The sequence below is a fragment of the Hemibagrus wyckioides genome, linkage group LG03 (genome assembly GCF_019097595.1).
Source record: "Hemibagrus wyckioides isolate EC202008001 linkage group LG03, SWU_Hwy_1.0, whole genome shotgun sequence".
Lineage (NCBI taxonomy): Eukaryota > Metazoa > Chordata > Actinopteri > Siluriformes > Bagridae > Hemibagrus > Hemibagrus wyckioides.
In genome coordinates this window covers 23984783-23995310 of record NC_080712.1, presented here as the reverse complement: position 1 = coordinate 23995310, position 10528 = coordinate 23984783, and the positions used below count along the sequence as shown (strand labels likewise).

Sequence of the window (10528 nt, the reverse complement as noted above, 5' to 3'; positions counted from 1 at the left end):
CCCCTATAATAATGTGTGTTCACATAATTTTGTCTAACCCCTGTATTTGTATGTACCCTGTGATTGACTGATGTGTGTTTATGGTCCTTCTTTCACCCACTATTCCTGGTATAGTCTCCGGATCCATGAGCAGGATAACGTGTTTTATCAGCAATATTACAGGATTTATTACCGTATGTTTACACTGGGAGTAATATTATGCAGATTTTTTTAAAGTCCGGATTTCCCCCCCGCCTTCTCTAGGTACTTCTCTGGCAACTGCTGATCTGATCCTTTCGCCAAAATATAACCATTGATCATGTTACAGCTTTGCTGTGAGTGACTTTATTCCTTTAATCGAGTTATAGGACGCTGTTGGAAACCCGTCCACGTGTGATTTAGAACTTTTTTTCCCCTTTTCATTAGTCAGCAAAAAATAAAGTTAGTCGGTTTCTCCGAAGTTGCGCGAGCGGCTGATTTCCGGTTCCGTCGCTTTTCGCTCGCCAGTGAAGTGAAAGATGGCGGCGGCTGAGACTGATCGGGAAGCACCGACCGCTCTGTGCAGCGAATTTCTCCATTTCTCTGCCAAGGACACCGCTGCGGTAAGCGACAGTTTGATAGAATAAGTCAGAAATCGTTAAGCTTCAGACTGGTGTATGTGAGAGCGCGGTTCTTCTTTGTTTCGTGGTGATATTTCAGATTTTTTTTTCTACTCAGGTTGTTTTTCTCGCTGCTTGGGTAGCTTTCGCTGCGTCTTGGCTAATGCTAATATCAGTGCTAACGCTGTGATAAGCTAGCCTGCTTGATAACTTGTTTTTCTACTAGCAGGTAGGCAGCAGCACTGACTTGCTAATTAGCTATTACAACAGCGTTTATTTCTATATTTATGTTTATATTTAGTCCTTTTTTTTCCCAGAGAGTGTTTATTTGCGTTTTGAAACGAGCTTATTTGCCTGGGGTGTTTTATAAACTGTTATTTTTTATGTAGAATTAGCTAGCTAGCTAGCTGGCTAACTGTAGGGATGTTTTGTCAAAGCTGAGGAAATTGATAAACACCACACTGGCTTTGTTCTTTACTTAGCCAAGCTAGCTACAGCTCTGGAATGCAGTAACGGAGCAATGATTCAAACATGTTGTCTTTATTTTTATTTTTTTTATTAACCTTTTATTTTATTAAGATAAGTGGTGTTCGTTTTTGGCCAGATCAGTGGTTTGGTTAGAAGTGCAAATACAAGCCAACTTTGCTTCTGGGAGGTTAAGCAAAACAAGTCCTATTAAAATACGATGGATAAAGAAGTTGCAAATTTGGTAACTGCGGAAATATTTGCATTTATATTAAATAAATAAATAAATGAGGTCCTTAGGATTTGGTTAAGTAATATTAAAATTAGGTTTTATTTTCCAAAGCCATTGATACAGAAATCTAATATTTGGAAATGTTATTAGTATGCAGTTCTCTAGGCTGTTGTGTTAAACAACAACAGCAACAGAATAGACCTGACAACTTCGTGCACAAAAAGTTAAAAAGAAAAGATTTGCCAAGTATCATCTAATCATTTGTTTTTTGACATCACACTGAAATAAAAGCACATCAACAACAACAACAACAAAAATCTGTGTAGCCTTTACTAGTAATCCAGGTTAGTAGGTCAGAAGAAGTGCCACATTCCTTTTGCGCATGTAATCCCTTCTGCACTTTCAGCCTAATGCCTTTTTCACAGTAATGTATTAAAAGTATGTATAATTAGCATTATACAATCTTAAAGGGATCAGATTTGAGGCCAAAAGTTTACATAACTGTACACTGAACTCATTGCAGCTCAGCACATTTCGTACAGGACATGCAGTTTGTTAGTGTTTGGAGCCTTTGGACTGCTTAAAGCCTCTCACAGTCACACACTGCACAATTTATCTGTACCACCATGTATCACCATGGTAACTGACTCTACATGGCTAACCTGATAAATTGAAGTTGAGCATACTGAGTGTGTATAAACCCCGTCTCCTGTCCAGTCAGAGAGCTAGGAATTATAATTGCATCACTTTTCCCACAGAGCTTGTTGTTTTTGTAAAGTGCACTGGAATTTTTTAGGAAGAAACCAAATCCATTAAGGCTTTTTATTTGATTTTATGCACTCTTTTTTTTTTTTTTTTTTTTTTTAAATTGGAGAAATACACTAAACGTTTTGGGACACTCCTCCAAATCAATGAATTCAGGTGTTGTTTTTCAGGGGTTGGGCTTGGCCCCTTTGGTTCAGTGAAACCAAAGACATTGATACCAAGACATTTTGGGCAATTTGATGCTTCCAACTTTGTGGGAACAGTTTGGGGATGACCCCTTCCTGTTCCAACATGACTGCACACCACTGCACAAAGCAAGGTCCATAAAGACATGGATGAGTTTGGTGTGGAGGAACTTCAGAGTCCTGACCTCACCCCGATAGAACATTTTTTGGGACTAATTAGAGCGGAGACCGCCAGCCAGGCCTCCTCGTCCAACATCAGTGCCTGACCTCACAAATGTGCTTCTAGTGGAATGGTCAAAAATTCCCATAAACACACTACTAAACCTTGTGGAAAGCCTTCGCAGTAGAGTTGAAGCTGTTATTGCTGCAAAGGGCAGGCCAACTCCCATATTAAATTCATGTGCATGTAAAGGAAGACATCCCAGTTTTGGCCTGGCTCAGGGTGTCCCAAAACTTTTGGCTAATATACTGTGTATACAATATCAAAATCGTGGCAAAGTTTAAATGGTCCTCTGTATTTTCCTTATGCATACAAAATCAACAAAATGGTTATCTTCCTTCTGCAATTATAGAGTATATAATTCTATGTATATTCAATACAATAATACACATTTAAGTACATTTTTGAAAATGATCAAGTAACTGACTGCCAATTTTGGTTATTAATCTGTTGTGTTTTATAAATGGGTCTAGTGTGTTAGGATTTCTCAAAGGAATAGCTGTATTAGACTCAACACACATCACTGTTGGAACATCCCTGTGTGCTCAACAATTTATAATTAAGTCCATTACAGTAATTTACATGCTTCATGAAATATCTTAGTTACAAAGTAGGCATAAATAGATCCTCATGAGAGCTTTTCCACTTGTTTACATGATCAGTCCCTGACTAACAGCATGTAGGCAAATTGGCATTGGTCAGTTCATGACATGTATTCTCAGAAAGGTTTTCACTCCTAAGAGCATGGTATGAATGCTGATCACCTTACTGATTTGTTTTATTTAAAAATATTCTTAATGTTTTTCTCTATTTTGCATTCTCAGGACCTTAAAGTAAATTAACTTTTTTTTTTTTTTTAATTTATTTAACTTTTTTTTTACTTGGATCACATCAGGGGGATTTGTAGTCTATTTAACAATTTTCATGTATGAGAAATTTGTGTTTAATTTTATAATCGTAAAATGTATCACTAAGAGAATTAGATTTATTCCGACAGACATTAACAATACTTAAGGAAACATAATGCATAGGATATATAGCTATAGACCTCTTCCTGTGGTTAAAATATGGATTTGGTTATTACATGAGAGATAATGGATTTCAGCAAGCAGTTTTTACATACCATCTGATCATGTTTATTTTCGATAAAACGTGTATTTAAGACAAAGAAATGTTCCATTTACTCATGCTTCTTGCTGCTGTTTTGAGTCTACACTCACGCACCATACGCAGCATCAGAACAACATTGTTTGAATTTTGTTATTAAAAATACATAATTTGGAAGCCGAGACTTTCTTCACAAACGGCTCATTATGAATTCCGACTTTAAAGGTAGAGCGCATCACATGCACGCGATGGTGTGGTTAATCTAGTCTTTGTGCTGCAGACCAGGGCATTGACCATATGAAACAGGACGATGCTGCATTCACCAGGGCTAATAATACAGAGTGTGAGACAGAAGGGTGGTGCAGTGCAGATTCTGAAAGACAGAATGCTTGACGTGTTGATTGTGGATTCTTTGAATCATTTAGGTTGACTAACCAGTGACTAAGATAACTCAAGACTATAAAGTTGTTTGTTTGAAGTCGAATGTGTCACATGACCAGCTGCCTTGAAGCATGCTTACTTAATAATCCAGGAAATGAAGCTAATCAAAAAGAAGCATTATGGCACTCTTGTCAAACCCAGGGCCCAAATCCTCTTTTCATTTGGCCCACATGAACTTGAGAAATATTTCCGAAATGTCTCGTAATTTACTGCTGTTTAACATTTTCACGCTGTCCAGAATTCACAGAAGATCCATATAGGGTCATCATGCGAAGGGTACTTACTGTGTGTGTGTGCGCTTGTGTGTGTGCACTCTGATTTTCTTTGTGGCTAGCTTGAACAAGGTCTGAAATGCAGGTTAAAATCAAATCTATGTGCTAGATTTGAATCAGACCCGCATCTACAAATGAAGTGTTGTGTGTTGATTTGACAGTGACAATGAGGAAATACAACAAAATAAGAGCATGGTTGTTTACTCATCTCTACTGTTAAATAAGCAGGTGTGATGCGCTTGTGTTTTTCAAGGGGAATGTCATTGTGAATTATTATTTAGCCTAATAATTTAAGGCGCCATCTACCGACAATCTTTCCATATTAATAATGGCGCGATTAAATGTATTTAAAGATGAAAAGGATTAAACAAACATAATAGAAAAAGAGAATGTCATTTCTAATGATCTACTGTTTGTAGAATACTGTGTAATGATTGCACTGGTTCGAGTTTCTGTCTAATAAATGTATTCTAATTTGACATTTTATTTCTGTCAGTATCGTCAGTGTCATGTCATTATTGTCTAATGTGGCATGTATCATGGTATGTCTTCTATCATGGTAGTCTCTTGCCTACTACACAGTGATTGACAAGCCTAAAGACTGCCAGAAATGATAACCTGTACATGTGAATTAAACACATACACTCAGGAAATCACCTGATCATAGCTTCTTGAATTAACCTTAAATGATTATATTTTCACAAGAGGTTTACCTGTTTTTTTTTTTAAAACTGAGTTTACAAAGGTCTAGTGATGACTTTACAATGGTTATCTCAGAATAGTTCTCTAACACACCTGGTTCAACACCTCAGCTCACTAACGCACCTTTACGAACCCGGTCAGAGATAATGAAGGAAGTTCACCTGTCTCGATACTCACTGCTCACAGAACTGAAATGCTTTCATGCATGACAGTTTCTCTGCAAGCTCACTTACCTGCTCCATGCTCTTGAATACGTCTGTGTGCCTACAATTCATGGTATCTTGCCCTCATTTTTAATGACCACGTTCACCATACTCTTCTGAGATCAGCTGCTCTCATGCACACTATTACAGTTATATTTAATCCTGGTTGCTTGAGCTTTAATGGCTGTTGCATTGGCTATGAAATTTGCCTATCACACTGTCACTGTCCCACCTGTCACACTTGTGGTCCTAGAGACTTCCTATGTAGCAACAAATAAAGTTATTTTTTTTAACCATCACTCAAGGCTCTTATATGGTAATATGCTAATGTAATGGTAAAGTAAGCTATAATATCATGGTGAACTAGTATCAGTATTCTGGATTCTCTTGACTGCGGTCAACTTGATCTTGGGACTTGAGACAGCAAGTCTGTATTACTGAAGCCACAAGATAATGTGAAAACAACATGGTGTTGAATTGAATGTATGTTTACCTAATGTGTAAACAGACAGTAGGTTAATTTATGTGCTTCTTGGCAACCAGGCCAGTTAGTGTAGTCTAGTTAATTTTAGTCTAGGGTCAAACATTTATGTCTGAACGATAAAAGGAGTAACCAAGCAATTCAACTGTTCAATAATTTTCACCTCTGCTGTGCCTCTTACAGAAATGGCTCCAGGCAACAGACCTGCCCAAAGATGTCTACCAGCACTTGGCTTGCTATGTGCCCAAGATCTACTGTCTTGGGCCAAACCTGAATCCTCAGAGTGAGGAGCTGCTGGCCCAGTTGCTGCTGCAGGCACCAATGGAGTGGTACCTCTGTGGAGAAGAACCTTCAACTGGGCTAGCCAAGCTCGAGCAGAACAACCAGCCTTCCCACCTCTGTGGCCACGTCTTTAAAGTGGGGGAACCCACGTACTCCTGCAGGTAGGAGACCAGTTCAGTTTCCTAAATTCACTTTTGTTGTACAGTTGGTAAAATATAATTGTATAGATGCAGGCTGCTGGTCAGCCTTACTGATTAAGGCCAGTGTGTGTGGAAGGGCTGCTCTGCTGACCCTGATAGCTCAAGGAACACGCCTAGGGGTTATTATGGCTTAGCCTACATTACTCATACCCAGCTTGATTTTTAATTGTACACACATTTGTCTTATTTACCTGTTACTTGGTGCCTTGGTAGTTCAGGTTTTGTGACTGGTAATGTCTGTATATTAATGTCACATGTGAGCAGTTTATTTCCCTAATTGCTTACACAATATATTAAAATAAAATTAAAATTTACACATTGAGTAAATCGTGGGAGGGGTGTTGGCAGTTTGTGACTCAGACCAAGATTAAGTGTTTATGGAGCAATGCTAATTATTTAAAGCTTTGGGGGACCTGAATCCATGATTGCTTCCTATGTAGATCTTAGATAATTAGCATTTGCTAATTTGCATATCTTTTTTACTCAATGTAAATAATTTGTCTAAAATTTGGTCATTTTTTTTTAAATTGATGCATTTAATGCAATTGTTTAAAAATACTTGACTCTTCTTTTTGATGTGTATCTGTTGTATCTTAAATATATTTGTGTTTCATTGTCCTCTTTAGGGAATGTGCCGCTGACCCAACGTGTGTGCTGTGCATGCAGTGCTTTTTAGGCAGTGTGCATAAGGAGCACCGTTACAGAGTGAGCACATGCACACCTAAACACTGTTCACTGTTACTGTTTCTGGTTTTCAGATCTCCAACAAAGACACTTTAGTTCCCAGTCTACAAGTTCCCAGCTGATCCTGGCTCAACATTTAGAGCAGTGTGTGCTGGCTACACTCATGGCACATGGTGGTTTAGGGGGTTGTGCAACAGTTAATTTTGCAAAGGACTTTCAGTTCAGCGTCTTCCCTCAGTTCATCACATTCCTCAACACGGATATGTCCGCCACACAGATCCTTTAGGTGTCCATAAATAAACTCTTTATTTAGTACTCCTCTGACACTCTGCACACATACTGCTACTACAAATAACATAGCTGCACATTTTATATAATACTATTTGTGACACATTTCTGTACATATGCTGTACACACTGGTTACTTAAATAATTTTCCAAAAGATGAGTGTGAAGGAGTCTCTGCAATAAACAGTCTGCAACAAAGTGTGTAGCAGGCAGAGCCAGCATGAAAATGGCAGTTCCTTAATTTGGTTAATGTGACCCTGTCTCAACCAAGGCAACCAAGTGTGTCTGATTCCTTGAGTGTCCCGATCCAGCCAGACCTGTCCTTGACATATGACTCTCTCTCTCTCTCTCTCTCTCTCTCTCTCTCTCTCTCTCTCTCTCTCTCTCTCTCTCTCTCTAGATGACAACCTCTGGGGGAGGGGGGTTTTGTGACTGTGGTGACACAGAAGCATGGAAGAAGGGTTCTTACTGTCAGAAACATGAGCCCAACATCGGTGACTCCTCCCAGGAGGTCAGGCACCAGTTTTTCTTTTAGCTTACCTCTGCAATACTTATAAGAGAACAATTATATGGATCTTATATGTTAAACCATGGCTTAAGATAATGTTAAAGAAGCTTGTTGGTTCCAAGTTGCACAAATAACCTAATGACATATAGTTCTGTGCAAAAGTTTTAAGCAGGTGTGAAAAAATGGATCACTTCATGAAATGGATAGTAAATGAACAGAAGAGAAATCAGTATTTGGTGTGATCACACATTTGCCTGCAAAACATCAATTTTTCTTGGTACACTTGCACACGGTTTTTGAAAGACCTCGGGAGGTAGGTTGTTCCAAACATCTTGGAGAATTAACCCCATAACTTCTGATGTAGGAATACTCAGATCCTTCTGTCTCTACATGTAATCCCAGACAGACTCAATGATGTTGAGATCAGGACTCTGTGCAGGCCAAATCATCACTTCCAGGACTGCTTCTTGTTCTTCTCTATGCTGAAGATGGTTCTTAATGACATTGGCTGTATGTTTGGGGTCATTGTCCTGCTGCAGAAAAGATTTGGGGCCAATTAGACACCTCCCTGATGGTTTTGCATGATGGATAAGTATCTGCCGGTATTTCTCAACATTGAGGACGCCATAAATCCTGACCAACTCTCCAACTCCATTTGCAGAAATGCAGCCCCAAACCTGTAGGGAACCTCCATCATGCTTCATTGTTGCCTGCAGAGATACTCTTTATTGTACCACTCTCTAGCCCTTTGGCAAACAACCTGTCTCCCAAATAATTCTTATTTTTAATCATTTTTACTCATTAGTCCAGAGCACCTGCTGCTATTTTTTTGCACCCCAGTTCCTATGTTTTTGTGCATAGCCAAGTCATTTAGCCTTGTTTCCACATCAGAAGTATGTATTTTTTTTGTTTTTTTAAGTCCCACTGGTTTCTCCCAAATCATGATGGCCATGTCAAAGGGAAGCAAGCATGATGTGCCTTTCATCTGCTGCATTAGGTTTTCTTGAAGAATGCTTATTGGTACAGTCATTGCCCACATTGCTCATTTCCTACAAAATAGCTTGAACATGTTGAAACCCCAGTCTGCTTTGAAATCTTTGCCTGTGAGAGACCTTGCTGATGCAGTATATCTACACTATATTGCCAAAAGTATTCGCTCACCTGACTTGACTCACATATGAACTTAAGTGACATCCCATTCCTAATCCATAGGGTTCAATATGACGTCGGTCCACCCTTTGCAGCTATAACAGCTTCAACTCTTCAAGGGAAGGCTGTCCACAAGGTTTAGGAGTGTGTTTATGGGAATTTTTGACCATTCTTCCAGAAGCGCATTTGTGAGGTCACACACTGATGTTGGACGAGAAGGCCTGGCTCTCAGTCTCCGCTCTAATTCATCCCAAAGGTGTTCTATGGGGTTGAGGTCATCAGACTCTGTCATCCATGTCTTTATGGACCTTGCTTTGTGCACTGGTGCACAGTCATGTTGGAAGAGGAAGGGGCCAGCTCCAAACTGTTCCCACAAAGTTGGGAGCATGGAATTGTCCAAAATGTCTTGGTATGCTGAAGCATTCAGAGTTCCTTTCACTGAAACTAAGGGGCCAAGCCCAGCTCCTGAAAAACAACCCCACACCATAATCCCCCCTCCACCAAACTTTACACTTGGCACAATGCAGTCAGACAAGTACCGTTCTCCTGGCAACCGCCAAACCCAGACTCGTCGATCAGATTGCCAGATGGAGAAGCGCGATTCGTCACTCCAGAGAACGCGTCTCCACTGCTCTAGAGTCCAGTGGCGGCGTGCTTTACACCACTGCATCCGACGCTTTGCATTGCACTTGGTGATGTATGGCTTGGATGCAGCTGCTCGGCCATGGAAACCCATTCCATGAAGCTCTCTGCACACTGTTCTTGAGCTAATCTGAAGGCCACATGAAGTTTGGAGGTCTGTAGTGATCGACTCTGCAGAAAGTTGGCGACCGCTTTAGGAGCGAGGAAATTTCACGACTGGATTTGTTGCACAGGTGGCATCCTATCACAGTTCCACGCTGGAATTCACTGAGCTCCTGAGAGCGACCCATTCTTTCACAAATGTTTGTAAAAACAGTCTGCATGTCTAGGTGCTTGATTTTATACACCTGTGGCCATGGAAGTGATTGGAACACCTGATTCTGATTATTTGGATGGGTGAGCGAATACTTTTGGCAATATAGTGTATCTTGTGACTTGTTGCTGTGTTCAGTCTTGCCATGGTGTATGACCTGTGACATGAAGCCGTCTTTCCACAACCTTAGTAGCAGGGTTTTGCTGTTCCACACCCAATTTTTAGCTCCTACACAGTTTTTGTTTCAGGAAATGACTGTTTCAGCCTACATATGACATTAATGATTTGCCTTAGCACCTGCTTGGTATAGTTGTTTAATCATACACCTGACTTTGATCCTACAAAATCCCTAAATGTGTGCAATGTATGCAAGATGCTGGTTTAAAGCCAGCGGGTAGTCACACCAAATATTGATTTGATTTCAATTTTTCTTCTGTCCACTCACTTTGCATTTTATAAAGTGTTAGAAAATAAATCTTCACACCTGCCTAATGAGTACTGTACAGAACATATTTTTTTCTCTTATGACATATTAAAGTGATGTACAAATCTTATACTTTTGCCTCAGTGTTAAGCCGTGAATTTGCTACATTTGATATTTGTTCAGTTGCCACCAGCTAGTATTTTGATGATACTGAAATCATTCCTGCTTTCCCAAAATGTTGTTCCAGGATCCACTTGCCAGTCTCTCTGCAGACATGATTGCTCGTACATATAACATCTTTTCTATCATCCTGAAATATGCTGTGGACATGCTCACATGGGACAAGGAAAATGAACTCCCCCTGGGTCTTGAACCACCGTATGTATAT

General features: G+C 39.8%; 1 protein-coding gene across 4 annotated transcripts in view; it reads left to right on the top strand.

The window, feature by feature from the left end:
• The first annotated feature begins 268 nt into the window (after nt 1-268).
• ubr2 (ubiquitin protein ligase E3 component n-recognin 2) overlaps nt 269-10528 on the top strand; it is a 30001-nt gene continuing 19741 nt past the window's right edge. For 2 of the 4 annotated variants that reach the window (XM_058386482.1, XM_058386481.1), the window contains exons 1-5: nt 271-581; nt 5835-6094; nt 6760-6838; nt 7505-7615; nt 10388-10518. In XM_058386482.1, coding sequence (XP_058242465.1) covers nt 498-581; nt 5835-6094; nt 6760-6838; nt 7505-7615; nt 10388-10518 — 665 coding nt within the window. In that variant the 5' untranslated portion in view covers nt 271-497. Of the gene's footprint in view, nt 582-5834; nt 6095-6759; nt 6839-7504; nt 7616-10387; nt 10519-10528 lie in introns of all 4 variants that reach the window. The other 2 variants (XM_058386483.1, XM_058386484.1) reach the window with 2 other exon arrangements.